This window comes from Pleurodeles waltl, chromosome 1_2 (genome assembly GCF_031143425.1).
Source record: "Pleurodeles waltl isolate 20211129_DDA chromosome 1_2, aPleWal1.hap1.20221129, whole genome shotgun sequence".
Classification (NCBI taxonomy): Eukaryota; Metazoa; Chordata; class Amphibia; order Caudata; family Salamandridae; genus Pleurodeles; species Pleurodeles waltl.
This window is the reverse complement of record NC_090437.1, coordinates 1193132366-1193149001: the sequence shown is the minus strand read 5'-3', so window position 1 is coordinate 1193149001 and position 16636 is coordinate 1193132366. Positions and strand designations below refer to the sequence as shown.

Genomic DNA, 16636 nt, shown 5'->3' with positions numbered 1-16636 from the left:
TCACCACAACCTCAATCAGCCCTGAAGAAGCCTACGGCGCCGGATCGATCCGAGGATCAATGCTGACCAAGGTCTTCGGCATTAGCAAACGCCTTATCGATGCCGAGAATTGAGGCCAGGTTGCGCTCCAGGAGATTGGCTCTGAGGCTGCTTGAGGAGCAGGAATACAAGAGATAGTTCTTGGAAGAGGGTGAGATCGCAGAGCCCCTGGGAGACCTGCAGGGCTTGGACACTGCCAGTGGGTTGGACACTTCCCCGGAGTGGGACTTAGCATCTACTGGGGAGTACACCAAAGAGGCTTCATCTTTCCATTCAGTGGTGAGGAAGGCGGTGGATTTTCTTGACCTTCCTCTTCAAGCTGCTGAAATGAAAACTAACATTCTCACTGAAGTGTTCCACCCTTCTTCAGCTGTGGTGGAGCCACTTCTTCCATTTAATGAGGCACTCGTAGACCCGATAATGGAGGTGTGGAAGAAGCCTGTGACCTCGACAGCAGTGAATAGGTCTGTGGCAAGGAGGTATCGGGTGGCTCCTGGGGATCCAAGTTTCTTGTCAAAACATCCAACTCCAGAGAGCTTGGTGGTGCAGGCCTCATGTTCCTCCCGCACAGCTCCAGGATCTTTTCCAGGGCTCCCTTCGGACAGGGAATCCAAGAGAATGGACCAATCTGCAAAAAAGGCATTCTCTTCGTGCAGCATGTCCCTGAAATCAACTAATGCAACCTGTATCTTGGTCAGGTACATCTATGCCCTGATGGACGAGACCAAGACGACACATCCTGGATTGTCTCAGGAGGTTCTGAACCTTTTGACAGACGCTCAGGCGGCGGCAACTCAGGTCATCCAATCTGGACTTGACACGTCTGAGTCTGTGGCCAGAGCAATGGGCACGTCCATAGCAACAAGAAGGCATGCCTGGCTATGATCTTCAGGATTCTCTCCCGATGTGCAGTCAACCCTACTTGACTTACCCTTTGATGGGGATAAACTCTTCGGGACAAAGGCTGACTCTGCCTTGGAGCGGTTCAAGAAGAGTAGGGCCACTGCAAAGTCATTAGGCTTGCAGGCCTCCGTCTCCACTCCGTCACGAGCATTCAGGCGGTTCAGGGTAGTTTGGGTGTGGCTCTTCCTTACGAGGGAGATTTCAGCAGAAAGGCCAGCAGGCTGCCTCTACTAACCCTTATAGATCATATAGGGGAAGGGGTAGGGTTCGTACCAGAGGGGCCACCCAGCAGCACTCTGCCTCTTCCTCTTCCTCCGGAAGGGTGAAGCAGGGAAAGCAGCCTTAGTTCTCCATCAATCCGTTCGCATGCATCTCCTGTAGGGGGGAGATTATTGCAGTTTCTCCACATGTGGGAGTCAATAACATCGGACTCCTGGGTCACCGAAATTGTGGGGAAAGGTTATACTCTTCCCTTTCTGGAGTTTCCTCCTCCCATCCCTCCCCGCCCATCCTTCTGTTCGGAAGACCATCTCCTTTTAATACAACAGGAGGTTCTAGTCCTTTTGTCGAAAGGTGCAGTAGAGGTGGTTCCAAAGTAGGAGAGGGGTCAGGGCTGTTATTCTAGATATTTCCTGATCCCCAAAAAGGATGGTCGGTTGAGGCCAATCCTGGACCTGCGGATTTTGAATTGGTTCCTCAAGCAGGAAAAGCTCAAAATGCTGACCCTAGCACAGGTGCTTTTGGCGTTGAACGAAGGGGATTGAATGGTGTCTGTCGACTTGCAGGATGCTTACTATCATATCCCGATTCTCAAGTCGCACAGGAAGTATCTCCGGTTTGTGGTGGGATCGCAACACTATCAGTTTGCGGTCCTTCCATTTGTTCTTACTTTAGCACCTCGAGTCTTCACGAAGGTGATGGCGGTGGTGGCAGCAGAGCTCAGGAGGAGGGGGATAGCAGTATTCCCTTACCTGGACGATTGGTTGATCAAAGCCAAGTCTCCGGAGCTCATGCTGCGTCACCTGCAGTCGACAACCCAGTTGTTCGATCTGGGCTTTTCAGTGAACTTGCCCTCTCAATGCCTCCGGTTCATAGGGGCAGTACTAGACACAACATTGAATCTGGCCTTTCGTCCTCCGCAGCGGATTCAGGACATTCAGGCGTTGATTCCAGTGTTCAAGAATGGAGCGGTCGTTCCAGTCCTCAAGGTCATTCGTATGCTCGGTCTGTTCGCTTGTTGCATTCTGTTGGTCACTCATGCACGCTGGCACATGAGGGCTTTTCAGTGGTGCCTCAGCAGGCAGTGGTTTCAACACAAAGGGGATCTCGAGGAATCGATAAGGATCTCCAGAGACACTGCAGCGGATCTTCAATGGTGGGCTGCGGTCGGCAACCTTTCTCAAGGAAGGCTGTTCTCGCTGCCACCTCCAGTGGCCACAGTGATAACGGATGCTTCCACTCTAGGGTGGGGAGCTCATCTGGGGAACTTGGAGGTCAAAGGTCATTGGTCTCCAGTGGAACAGATGTTTCATATCAATCTGTTAGAATTGCGGGCGATACGTCTGGCTCTTAAGGCCTTCCTCTCTTCCCTTCGCGGTCAGTCGGTCCAGGTCCTGACGGACAACACTACTGCGATGTGGTATATAAACAAGCAGGGAGGGGTGGGGTCGTACCTTTTCTGCAGAGAAGCTCTGCGATTCTGGTCCTGGGCACAAGACCATCGTATTTGCTTGGTAGCAAACCATCTGGCTGGAGTTTTGAATGTACGTGCGGACAGTCTCAGTTGACACATCTCGACCGATCACGAGTGGCGTCTTCATCCAGACCTGGTCCTTTACATCTTCCAGATGTGGGGGTTTCCTTAGATAGACCTGTTTGCCACTCGGGAGAACGCGCACTGCCCATCGTTCTGCAGCCTCCAGTATCCGGTGCAAGGAGCGTTGGGGGACGCGTTTCAGGTGTCCTGGTACGGCCAGTTGCTTTACGCGTTTCCCCCCCATTCCTTTGAATCCTCAGGTTCTGAGGAAGATTCGCCAAGACCGGGCCCAAGTCATCTTAATAGCTCCAGATTGGCCAAGATGGGTGTGGTATTCAGATCTTCTCCAACTCTCACTGTGCCCCCCGCTCCGTCTCCCTCATAGGACAGACCTCCTCTCGCAGTCGCAAGGGCAGGTTCTACACCCCCACCTCCAGAGCCTGCACCTACATGCCTGGAGATTGAACGGGGCAATCTGAGTACTTTTTCTCTCCCACCAGAAGTGGTGGACGTTATATTATCGACCAGGCGACACTCCACCAAATCTATCTATGCAAGCAGGTGAGCTAAATTTGTGACTTGGTGTGGAGAGAATCAAATTGATCCCTTGCGTGCCCACTTATCGGACATTTTGTCATTTGCGCTGTCCTTAGCGCAGAGGGGTTGTGCAGTTGCGACTGTTAAGGGTTACTTGTCCGCACTGTCAGCCTTTCTGTGTCTACCAGACCAACCCTCCTTGTTTAAGTCCCCAATAGTTTTGAGGTTCATTAAGGGTCTCACTAACAAGTTTCCGCCCACTCCATTGGTTATGCTGCAGTGGGATTTGAACTTAGTGTTAGCATTTCTGATGGGTTCACCATTTGAACCAATGCATTCATGTTTCTTAAGGTTATTAGTTTTAAAAACTGTTTTCCTGGTTGCCATTACGTCAGCTAGGAGGGTGAGTGAGCTCCAGGCTCTTAGTGTGGAACCCCCATACACTTCCTTTTATAGGGACAAGGTGGTGTTCAGGACCAAGGCAGCTTTCTTACCGAAGGTTGTTACACCCTTTCATGTAGGACAGTCCATCACACTTTCCTCCTTCTATTCTCCACCTCATCCATCAAAGGAGGAAGAGAGACTACACTGACTAGATCCAAGAAGAGCATTGAGCTTCTTCGTCAACGGGACGAGAGAGTTCAGACAGGAGGATCAGCTTTTCGTCGGTTACGTGGGGAAGAGGAAAGGCAAGGCTGTCCACAAGAGAACTCTTTCCAGGTGGGTCATTCTTTTCGTCAAATTGTTATCCTTTAGCAAAGAAGGAACCTCCTGTTGGGATAAGAGCCCATTCCACCAGGGCTAAGGCGGCCTCTTCGGCCTTAGTTAGAGGTGTTCCTGTGGTTGACATCTGCAAGGCCGCAACTTGGGCATCCCTCCACACGTTTGCTAAACATTATTGTTTGGATTCTGAAGTCCGGAGGGATGGCCATTTTGCACGGTCCGTGCTGCAGGATTTCTTGGTTTGACCATTCAGGCACCCACCACCGAGTGCGGTACTGCTTTGGGACTCTATTCATTAGGTGAGAAATCCACAGGTAGTTGTATCCATCAGAAGAACAAGTTACTTACCTTCGGTAACGCTTTTTCTGGTGGATACAATAGCTACCTGTGGATTCCTCACGGTACCATCCTCCTCCCCGTTGCCTGGCTGGTCTTACCAAGATTTCCTTGGGTGAGCATCTGTATGTTGTTGATATGTATATACTGATGCAATTATTTATATATGTGTATATATTTGGATATATATTTATATGCATATATATATATATATATATATATATATATATATACATATATTTATTTGATATTGTGGAACTGTATACAGTATGATGTATATTTTTTCTCAATATTTTTTTCTATTGGTTGAATTAAATGATGGGATATAAGTTTTGATTGATGTGTTCATGTCAAATATGTAGTATCAATGTTCACCTCTTCGCCTCAAAGGCACATAAAAAATGGTGTTAACTGACGTCTGCACGCTGACAAGGACCTCTTATTGCCTGGATGACGTCAGACGGCGTCACGTGGGAGTCGAGCAATTGTGACGTCATTGTCGGCGTGCAGAGCTAGAAGAACATTTCCGTCTGATGCTGGCGCATGGGGAAAATTCATTAGGTGAGGAATCCACAGGTAGCTAGTGTATCCACCAGAAAAGGCGTTGCCGAAGTTAAGTAACTTGTTCTTTTACGTCACTGTGTGGTTCCTTTCATGTGTGATAAGTTACTGTGTAACTACTGTGGTATTGCAAGTGCTTCACATGCCTCCTAGATAAGTCTTGGCTGCTCACCACAGCTACCCTAGAGATCCCTGTCTGTCTAGACACTGTAGCACTATCCAATTAGGGTTGCCTGCACCCAGTATAAGGTGTAAACACTTTAGGTGTCCACCATACACTGAGCCAGCTTCCTAAAGTGACTTCTGGAGTGAAACTGGCTTTCTGCTTGAGATACTAACACATTTTCTCAGAAACCACTGTGCACAGGTACTCACCTTCTGGCAACCCCTACATCCATTTCGTCATTATAGTTAGAGTTCTGAAGAGAGCCGTATAACAGCTGTTTATATCATAACGGGGTTATACTAATGGTATTACAAAAAAAACTACAAGTAAATGGACTGCATCTTGTTTAGAAAGTGCTAAGTAACCAGCATGACTTCACTTACTGGTATCCACATTTTGCCAGGTCAGCTATCACTGCTTTCATAAGAAGGCTAGCTTTGTAGGCAGTTTGCTAGACAGCCACTTAGTCTTTACTTTACACATCCATTAGGCATTGTTTTCTTGGCATAAGGTAGCCCTTATTATGTTATCAGAAACCCTTCAATGCTGAGAAATATTTCCTAGATTGGTAATCGACAGAGGGAATGGTACTGGTTAGAAGAACGTCTTCTGGCTGTATTGAGTAGTAATGGGCAGAAATCGGTGAGAGTGCCAGATGTTCCTTTTCATCCAACCTTTTCTGCCTCCAACAAACTTAATTTTTAGCAGTGATCACATCCCTCATCTGGCCTCTGGGTAGATCCACATCTGTATGCCCAGTTATCGTGGTGAAGTGGGCATGTGCTCCTTTCTAACACTGCTAAGATTAGTATTGAATTCTTTGAACTGAATTCTTGTTATATTGCATGTTTATTGTCAGTAATAGACATGTTGTTCATCATCTCTTTCACAGAACCGAAGTATATTTCAACAGCTTGTGAAATGGTGACTGAAATGGTGGATAGTCTACAAACTGTCTTGGCATTTGGACATGCAAGAAATCACAGTATTGCTGCATTCCTTACACCTGTCTTCAAAAATATAATTATAAGCTTAGCTCGATTGCCCCTCGTGAATAGTTATACAAGAGTGCCTCCTTTGGTAAGTGATGTTATTTTTCTTGTGTCCAATAAGATAATTGCAGTTTGGGTGCCATACATCAATGTAACCAATTGTAATGCTAATCTTTTAAAAGTGTTCTTTTATTTAAGTGTCAAGGAAGCAGTATTTGTTCTCCGAATGATTGTAGAAAACAATGGTTAAGAGGTGATGCTAGAACATTGCATGTTGCAGAATATTAAAGACATATTATTCCAATACCCCTTTGACTTAGTTGTCATAGTTGTCCCATTGCACAATATGTTAATAATGTATGCTCTATGTATTAATAGAGGTTTTTGCTGTAAATACAATGCAGTCATCTTGCAAAACAATGACTCATTTTGACATCAAGAAAAAAGTGAATTAAAAATTAACCTTTTCAAGTATTTTTAGGTGTTCCAGAGTTAATGTTTTACAGTGTTGGAATGCAACAGGCTAACCTCCAAATCTATACCATGGTGGAGTTCCAAGTTAATGTTGTTTCCTATTTAAAATGACTTTCAGGATACTGAACATATATTTAGTCAAGGCTCTGCCTACTAATCCAGTTTATAGTTTTCCTTTGTTTGGGTTCCACGGAGTTGGGAAATGGAGCTGTGCTCCCAGAGCTTCTAGGAAGGAAGTGCCAGCCTCTGTGTCAGACCTGTTTAATAAAATTCAGATTTCACCTTCAGCCTGGCTTTGGCCCCCATTTCTTTGGTGTTGGCAGAGCTGCACACAGCATTGTGTCGGTCCACCACTGGCACACGTGTGGCAGAGAAAGTAAAACAGAAAGAGTAATATAGATGTTAAGGCCTCCTCTCCAGACAAGTTAACTCGTAGTCACCAGTCTTCTCACCAGTTTGAAGGTGTTAATGACTTAAATTTAAAGTTTGCTTTAATTCCTTCATTTAACTAAGAGAAATAAGGATGATGCTTTGAATGCCGAAAACTGTAACCCAAAATTGCAAAGCCAAAAAAAGGAGGCGGCTTAGCCTTCATTTATAAAGAAATCACAAATCTCACTAAAGCTGGGGATGTTTCTTTACAAGGTTGTGAGGCCCTCCTTGTGAGATGCAACCCTACCCCAACCTTTTCGTGTGACTTTCTCCTACTCTGCTTTAGGGCGGTGCGAACACTGCGGTCGCACAGGGTGCTGACTTGGATTGGGGGGCGCTGACCTCAGGGTACGCTCTGTTTGGCAATGACTTACAAAATTTGTGATTTAAAAGTACCTACTGAAATGTTCCTTGTGCGTCCAGCCTTCAGGAAACGAATAAAATGTCAAGATACCTCTTGTGATTAATGTTCCTGCTAGGGAGAGAGATAGGAGTTTTGTCTAACGCAGCTTTGGCTCACCATAAAGTACCTCAGAGGGTTAATATGTCTCCTGCATAGAACAGAACTATACAGGGAGTGCAGAATTATTAGGCAAGTTGTATTTTTGAGGATTAATTTTATTATTGAACAACAACCATGTTCTCAATGAACCCCAAAAAACTCATTAATATCAAAGCTGAATATTTTTGGAAGTAGTTTTTAGTTTGTTTTTAGTTTTAGCTATGTTAGGGGGATATCTGTGTGTGCAGGTGACTATTACTGTGCATAATTATTAGGCAACTCAACAAAAAAAAATATATACCCATTTCAATTATTTATTATTACCAGTGAAACCAATATAACATCTCAACATTCACAAATATACATTTCTGACATTCAAAAACAAAACAAAAAAAAATCAGTGACCAATATAGCCACCTTTCTTTGCAAGGACACTCAAAAGCCTGCCATCCATGGATTCTGTCAGTGTTTTGATCTGTTCACCATCAACATTGCGTGCAGCAGCAACCACAGCCTCCCAGACACTGTTCAGAGAGGTGTACTGTTTTCCCTCCTTGTAAATCTCACATTTGATGATGGACCACAGGTTCTCAATGGGGTTCAGATCAGGTGAACAAGGAGGCCATGTCATTAGATTTCCTTCTTTTATACCCTTTCTTGCCAGCCACGCTGTGGAGTACTTGGACGCGTGTGATGGAGCATTGTCCTGCATGAAAATCATGTTTTTCTTGAAGGATGCAGACTTCTTCCTGTACCACTGCTTGAAGAAGGTGTCTTCCAGGAACTGGCAGTAGGACTGGGAGTTGAGCTTGACTCCATCCTCAACCCGAAAAGGCCCCACAAGCTCATCTTTGATGATACCAGCCCAAACCAGTACTCCACCTCCACCTTGCTGGCGTCTGAGTCGGACTGGAGCTCTCTGCCCTTTACCAATCCAGCCACGGGCCCATCCATCTGGCCCATCAAGACTCACTCTCATTTCATCAGTCCATAAAACCTTAGAAAAATCAGTCTTGAGATATTTCTTGGCCCAGTCTTGACGTTTCAGCTTGTGTGTCTTGTTCAGTGGTGGTCGTCTTTCAGCCTTTCTTACCTTGGCCATGTCTCTGAGTATTGCACACCTTGTGCTTTTGGGCACTCCAGTGATGTTGCAGCTCTGAAATCTGGCCAAACTGGTGGCAAGTGGCATCGTGGCAGCTGCACGCTTGACTTTTCTCAGTTCATGGGCAGTTATTTTGCGCCTTGGTTTTTCCACACGCTTCTTGCGACCCTGTTGACTATTTTGAAAGAAACGCTTGATTGTTCGATGATCACGCTTCAGAAGCTTTGCAATTTTAAGAGTGCTGCATCCCTCTGCAAGATATCTCACTATTTTTGACTTTTCTGAGCCTGTCAAGTCCTTCTTTTGACCCATTTTGCCAAAGGAAAGGAAGTTGCCTAATAATTATGCACACCTGATATAGGGTGTTGATGTCATTAGACCACACCCCTTCTCATTACAGAGATGCACATCACCTAATATGCTTAATTGGTAGTAGGCTTTCGAGCCTATACAGCTTGGAGTAAGACAACATGCATAAAGAGGATGATGTGGTCAAAATACTCATTTGCCTAATAATTCTGCACTCCCTGTATTTTATGTGGAAAGCTGAGTGGATTATTAAAGACAGTGTTTAAAATCGCTTTAAAACAAATGAATTTATTTGAAAGGAGGGCTATGGAGAGTTGAGGGGCACATTTTCCGAGTGGTAGTGAGGGAATCCAAGGAGGTTGTCATGGGGTGGTGGTGCCAAAAAAGACTGTTGCACAGGGGGCCACCAGAGCTAAAGCCAGTCCTGTCTTTAGACCTACACCTAGCAATGCAACATTCCCAGACATTCCCATTTACAATATACTTAAACATCTTCATCCTTGGTGATCTCAACATATGGTTTGAGAAACCTAATACGCCACACCCTAGAACCATCCTTATTGGCCTAAGCACACGCAGACTACAGTCGCTCGTTACAAATCTCACACACATTGCTAGACACATATTTGATATCATCTTTTGTAACCAAGACCTAGTCAAGTTCGAAAAAATTACTCCCGTCTTATGGTCAGACTACTAACACTGTGTCTTCTAACACAAGACACTAAAACTCGCCCCAAATGAAATCATCTTGCCCTCAACTACATACAAAACACATCTGGTCAAAGTCAATTCTGAGCAATCACTCTTTGGATGGCTCCAGGAAGATTTTGATCTTTTCATTCATCTGAAAACATCTATACATAACAAAAGAAAACACACTCTTGGATGAATGCAGAATTAAAAAAATGCTAAAAAAATTATTAAATACTAAATGTAAACGTAGCTGGCTTAATACAAACATCACCCAAAACAAGATATGCCTAGAAGGCATAACAGAATATACACATCAACAATCTAAAATAAAAAACTATTCCAACTGAATCCACAATTCACAGTGTACTTATAAAGACTATCATAAAATACATCAAAATGCACAGAAGCTGCCTACCCCATTTCTGAAGAATTTGGTAACAAACTGGCAAATCAATACACAACTACAGCAAACATGTTGGGTTCTTATTTAAACAAAAGAACGACCCCAACCAATTTCCTACAAAACTCAAGGATAGGCAAACACGGCCTCTGTGCTCTTTCAAAGCACGATCATCAACAGAATCTTTCTATCTTGTCAAAGCAAGCAAGTCAGCAGGCTTGCCCCTGTGACTCATGCCCACCTGAAATCTCTAAAAACATTCTGCTATCAACTTCTCCGGCTATCACAGTCAGAACACTCGTCAACAACTACTTAACAGCAGGAGTTTTCCCAGAAGACCTAAATAGGCAAACATAAACAATAAAAAAAATAAACCTTACCTTGACAATCAAGACACACGGGAAAACAAATTTGACTGAGACAAAGTCATCTTGTATGTGAACTGTGGACCGGCTGAAGTAATATGTACAAACTGTAAGTCAACAGATATTATACATGGAAAAGGGGCAAGGCGAGCCGACAATTGCTGTGCTTAATACAGTCGGAGACCTTGACACAGTCTGTCATGGCATTCCGTACAAATGAGGGGCAGGTTGTTAAAACCCAGCAGGAGATAAAAAAAAAGGTCTTTGAAGACCACCTGCGAAGGGTTTACACTGCGCCACTCGTTAAGGGCATGCCCACACATCCCAACTACTTAGCCGGGTTGTCACTCCTGACACTGTTTGGTGAGGATAGAGAATCACTAGGAGCCCTTTAACTAAGCAGGAGTTTAAAGGAGTAATAAACTCCATGAAAACTGCCAAGGCGCCTGGTGGGGATGAACTCCTGGCAAAGTAGTACAAGGGTTTTCCCGAAGTTTAGGTAGATGAACTTTTAACAGTGTATCAGGAAGCCTTCCACGAAGGGATTCTCCCAGAGACCATGAGGGAGGTCATCATATTATTGTCGGTTGGAAGGTGCTATAGGGTCGGGCTTGCCACCCTTAAGAGGGAGTGGGGCCATGGAGGGTTGGGGGTCCCGGACCTAGAATCTTAGTATCTGTCCGCTCACCTCCAGCACACTGTCCATGGGCTTGATGGGGAGGAAAATGGAGAAAGGTCACTGTTAGTATGTGACCAGGCGGTTCGATCAGGTTATACAGCAGACACAATATGCTCTGGACCTGGTTATATGGATTGTACGCTTGTTTGCCCAAATAGCACAAATACTGTCAACAGAAAAGTGGCTGGGATTGCTGTATTATGTTCATAGACTTATACTCAGAAAATTGTTTCATTACTATGCAGGATGCCATTGGCACATTTGGATTGGGGTGAGGACAATTTTCACAATATGCAAAATTGGCCACCACCGCCCGTCGGCTTTGGCAGTCATTACCTGAGGCACCGGAACCCACTCAGACGCTGGTCACTCTCCTGGCATTTGCTGGAGGCCATTGGCTAATAACACATATCTAGCAGGCACTCTGGCTTGACCGGCATATGATGCCACTTCAGGTGGAGGAACGTTGGCAGCGTGCTAATGAGGAACGAATTACCTAAGGAGTGGGAATCAATCAATCAGGAATTTGTAAAGCGCGCTACTCACCCGTGAGGGTCTCAAGGCACTGAGGTGGGAGAAAGTACACATGGATGGAAAAGAAGTATCTGTTAATGCACGGTTCAAACTCAAATAATATAACTATGTCTACATGGTATATCTGTCATCGAAAAACTTCATGCCATTTACCCCCCCACTCAGAGTTTTCCGATGTGCGGGCTGTGGTAACGATAGTGCAGATTTATACATAAGATCTGGGGGTGCCCAACTGTGACAGTCTTTTGGATGGCCTATCTTAGAATGGTGACTGAATGGACGGTTACCAGACAGATCAGAACATGTCTGTTGGGCCTAGTTCCGGACAGACCCCCAAAAAAAGCTGAGCAGACGGTGTACAATGCTAGGATTAATTGTTGCCAAGTGGCGCATTGTGATTCACTAGTTAAGTGCTCTAACTCTGCAGATGAGAATGTGGCAGGATGGCCTCCTAGGATGGGCAGGAGCTGAGAAAGCCCGCACTAGGCCCCATGACCAATTGACAGATGATTTGTTTGCTTGGGGAGGGATGATGCAAACCCTAACAACGGTGCTGGATGACTTAATGTGACCTTAATGAAGGGGCCCTGGTCTAGGGTCTACTCAGATTGTCACCCACGACTGCTCTAATAATTCCATAGCTATAGCCGAATATTATTCTGGATGTACTGTCGCGTAGGCCCTCATTATTCTAATGAGACTACTGGATTTTGAGCAGCAAGATCGTCCACGGTGTGGGAGAATGAATCTGACCCACGGTAGGTGACATCTGTCGCTCCAAATTCGGGTTTTGCTCCGGCTAACTAGCAGTGCCTCATCTCTCCCGATAGGTAGAGATGATTGGGAAGCCGAGCGCATGACATATCATATTTCTCAGGGAAGTCGTGGTCACTCAGGTCGCATCCGGTTCTCTCATTTACAATTTGGTCTCATATATAAATGACAGTGAAAGCAGTATAAGTTTTAAAGACTGGTTTAATAAAACAACTGCATTTTAGATAGCAAAGCGTGAGCTGCAACAACACAACATAACAATATTAAAATGGTGACGATGAGAGTGAAGCATAAGAATAATACTATCGTATTGCCACTAAAGTCGATGTACTATTTTCTATCTGAATCATAATTTGAGCATGGCATGTTAAGCTCTAATCCTGCCTTTTAGGTTCCACCGGGAAGACATAAACCCTCATACCTGAGCAAAGGCCTGTAGTCTGTGTTAGCATCTGCAACGAAGCATTCAGCATACAGTTGTGGTTCCCTGGCTGGAATCTCCCTCTTAACGTGTAATGGGACTAGAAGTGTTTTTATAATAACATAGCTAATGTTCTAAGAAAATGTCCCTACATAAGGATGTGTATTTTCTACGAATGTTGGAGACTAAACTTCTATCACGTTCACCGGCAATGTACCATACTGTAGCCTTGACTGAAGCACAAAGTGATCAAGAATGCGTTGTTTGAGAACACAGTGCTGGGCTAAGCAAAACAGTTAGATAGAAGAAATTAAAACAAGACCGTAAAACTGGTTACTGTAAAAATAACAATGCGAAGCTGAATAAAATATATCTAGGTCAAGGTGCACAGCGGCCTAGTGTATTAAACTAATGTGCATGGAGCTATAACTAAAATGGCTACACAAGAGTACAGTCTAGTAATTAACCCTTTTAGTCCTCTTGATCTGTCTATTTCAGGAAGCCGGAGGGGCAGGGGCGGGGAAGTTCTATTGGGTTGTTGCATTAAACCTATGACAGATTTCTTGTTTTTGTTTACTCCAGCTTATAAACTGGGATAGATGTTATTGTTGATGGCAAATTTCTACTGTATGGTACTTAGGTTCCCAGGGCATTGGTGCACCAAGGGTCTCCCATGGGCTGCAGCATGTATTGTGCCACCCATGGGAGCCCATGCAAACTGTGTCCACAGGCCTGCCATTGCAGCCTGTGTGAAATGGTGCGTGCACCTTTCACTTTAGATGTAAGGCTTGCCTTATATCGCAGTCACTACATTTGGACTCTGTCACCCCTATGCTAGGCCTGTAAGCCCAAGAGCAGAGTGCTGAGTTTAAGGGCAGCCCTGCATGAGCAGAGCTGCCTCTACAGACGCCAGACCCCATTCCCTGGGCTTTGCAAGTGTGAGGAAGCCTTTTTAAGGTATCCAGTGGACATTGGTCAGCAGGAGTAGTCCAACTACATAATGGCTTCTCCGAATTTAGGCATATCTGATAGAGACTTCTAGTTGCAGATTCCTTACCTTTGAATTTCCCCAGGCGTCAGACTGGATCCGCAGATTTTTTCTTCGAGCAGTACCCCTGTTGCGGTTCTTATGTAGGTGCCACCCTGGCGCATTGATATCAGTTCTTTTCTTTCCGAGTCAGCCTACACACAGATCCGCAGAAGAGCTACCCCAGTCATTTTTTGACTGTGACATTTTGTCTAATTCGTTTTTTGACGAGCTTTGCTGCGCTGAGGGATGTCCCGTAAGACCGGATTCAAGCCCCGCAACTCCTGTCACCGCATGATGTCGGTGACGGATCCGCACCTCATGTGTCTCTGGTGTTTGGAGCGCGACCACGACCTGGAGTCATGCTCCTATGTCGGGCCGAGAACCCGAAAGCTTTTAGGGAGTGGTCCATTCATCATGCCCAAGTGGGATTTAAGCTTGGTCCTTACATACCTCATGTACGCCCCTTTTGAGCCACTCCACAATTGTCCTTTACGGCTGTTAACACTTAAAACAGCTTTCTTGGTTGCCAGTACCTTTGCTCGTAGTTTAAATGAACTTCAGGCTCTTTCTTCGAAGCCACCATTCCTAGCAGTGCATCCTGACAAAGTGGTGCTTCGTCCCAGGGCTTCCTTTCTTCCCAAAGTGGTAATGCCTTTTCACGTAGGCCAATCTATCACGTTGCCTACTTTTTACGCACCCCCACATCCCTCACATGAGGAGGAGAGACTCCAGCATCTGGATCCAAAAAGAGCGTTGGCATTCTGTCTAGATCATACCAAAGATTTCCGGGTGGACAATCAACTCTTTGTGGGATATGTGGGTGTGAAAAAGGAGAAGGCGATGCAAAAGAGGACCATCTCTCGAAGGGTAGCCCTCTGCATCAAGATGTGCTACGCTTTGGCGAAAAAGCAACCCCCTGAAGGTTAGCGAGCTCATTCGACTAGAGCAACTACTGCTACCACAGCATTAGCACGTGGAGTTCCAGTCCTGTATATCTGCCAGGTCGCACACACGTTCACCAAGCACTACTGCCTGGACAGTCAGGTCCGTAGGGATGGCTATTTTGACCGCTCAGTCCTGCAGGACTTTTTAATGTGATCTTAGTGAGCAGCCCTCCACTGGGGATGGTATTGCTCGGGTATCTATTCAAAGGTAAGGAATCTGCAACTAGAAGTCTCTATCAGATGTACAAGTTACTTACCTCGGGTAAAGATATATCTGGTAGAGACATATTCTAGTTGCAGATTCCTTACCGGACCCGCCCATCCTCCCCACTCGGGGAACTGATTTCTAGGGGCAGGTACTTCCCTCTAAGAGCCGTAATTCTGGCGCACCATTCTCAGTGTTCTTCATAGCTCCACGCTACTGTTGTGGAAAGTCGTGAAAAGAAACTGACGCCAGCGCGTCGGGTAGAGCCTATATATGACCGTGACGTAATCACGGCGCCTACGATGCCAACGAAGCGCGCGGAGTTAACCAGTGCCACCTAATGGCGCACAGGGGTACTGCTCGAAGAAAAAATCTCCGGATCCAGTCTGACGCCTGGGGAAATTCAAAGGTAAGGAATCTGCAACTAGAATATGTCTCTACCAGATATATTTTTACCGAAGGTAAGTAACTTGTACGTTTGGTATCAAACTTGTTGGAATCATGCAACTACACCGAATCCAGTGTTAGTTGCATGATTCCATGTACTCTGGGTGTTTCTTAGAGGATCCCCTAGATCTGCCTGTACAGCCTTACATGGTCTGTCTGCCTGCCAGCCCGTGCTGATGCAGACACCCAGACACTGTTCTGTTCTCCTGCTGCTGAGCCTAACTCAAGCAGTGGAAGGCAGAACAGCAGCAGGGGAAGGCTGCTGAGCCTAACTCAGGCAGGGGAAGGCAGGACACCTGTAGGAGGAAGGTGTGACCACCTCTCCTTTAGAACTAGGTGTCTCTGGGCAGGGATGGGGTGGGCCTCCCAGCGCCACCAGACTGCTTTGAAGGTCACAAAGGCCGCCTTGCATAAACCGGTTTACACTAGTGCATGAAGCCCCGGTTCCCGCTCTGGCGCAAAACCACACAAAGGGGAGTGACCACCCCAGTCCAGCTCCTCATGGGCTGTAGCATGTATTATGCCACCCTTGGGGAGGCCATGCAGTGTTCTGCAGACCTGCCATTGCAGTCTGCGTAATAGAGTGCATGCATCATTTTTCACTACAGGTCACTGCACCGGGTCACTGTAAGTCACCCCTATGGCAGGCCCTCCTAGTCCAGAGGGCAGGGTGCAAGTACCTGTGTGTGAGAGCACCCCATGCAGTAGAAGAGGTGACCGTACGAACTCCAGTGGCATTTTCATGGACTTCGTGAGTGCTGGGATACCATTTTGTGTGTGTACTGGACATAGGTTACTACTATGTCCAGCTACTAAATGGTAACTCTGAACCTTAGTATGTTTGGTATCAAACATGTCGGAATCATACCCCAATAGTGTTGCTAGTATTGAAAGTATGATTCCAAGCACTCTGGGGGGCTCCTCAGAGGACCACCAGCATTGCTCCTACCAGTCTTCCAGGGTTTTTTCAGACAGCCCAAGCTGCTGACACCCCTCAGGCAGGTTACTGCCCTCCTGCTGCTTGATTTGGTCAAGCCCAGGAAGGCAGAACAAAGGATTTATTTTGGGAGAAGGGGGTAACACCCTCTCCCTTTGGAAATAGGTGTTACATGGCTTAGGAGGGATAGCCTCCCTAAGCCACTGCAAATGCTTTCAAGGGCATATTTGGGGCCCTCCCTGCATAATCCAGTCTACACTGGTTCAGGGACCTCCATTCCCTGCTCTGGCGTGAAACTGGACAATGGAAAGGGGAGTGACCCACTCCCCTGTCCATCATCACCCAGGGGTGGTGCCCAGAGCTCCTCCAGAG

The 16636-nt window shown here is 46.0% G+C and overlaps 1 protein-coding gene across 2 annotated transcripts in view; it reads left to right on the top strand.

The window, feature by feature from the left end:
* Positions 1-16636, top strand: part of HTT (huntingtin) — a 1416422-nt gene that overhangs the window by 1071452 nt on the left and 328334 nt on the right. For both annotated transcript variants that reach the window (XM_069203496.1, XM_069203501.1), the window contains one exon: positions 5914-6101. In XM_069203496.1, coding sequence (XP_069059597.1) covers positions 5914-6101 — 188 coding nt within the window. The remainder of the gene's footprint in view (positions 1-5913; positions 6102-16636) is intronic.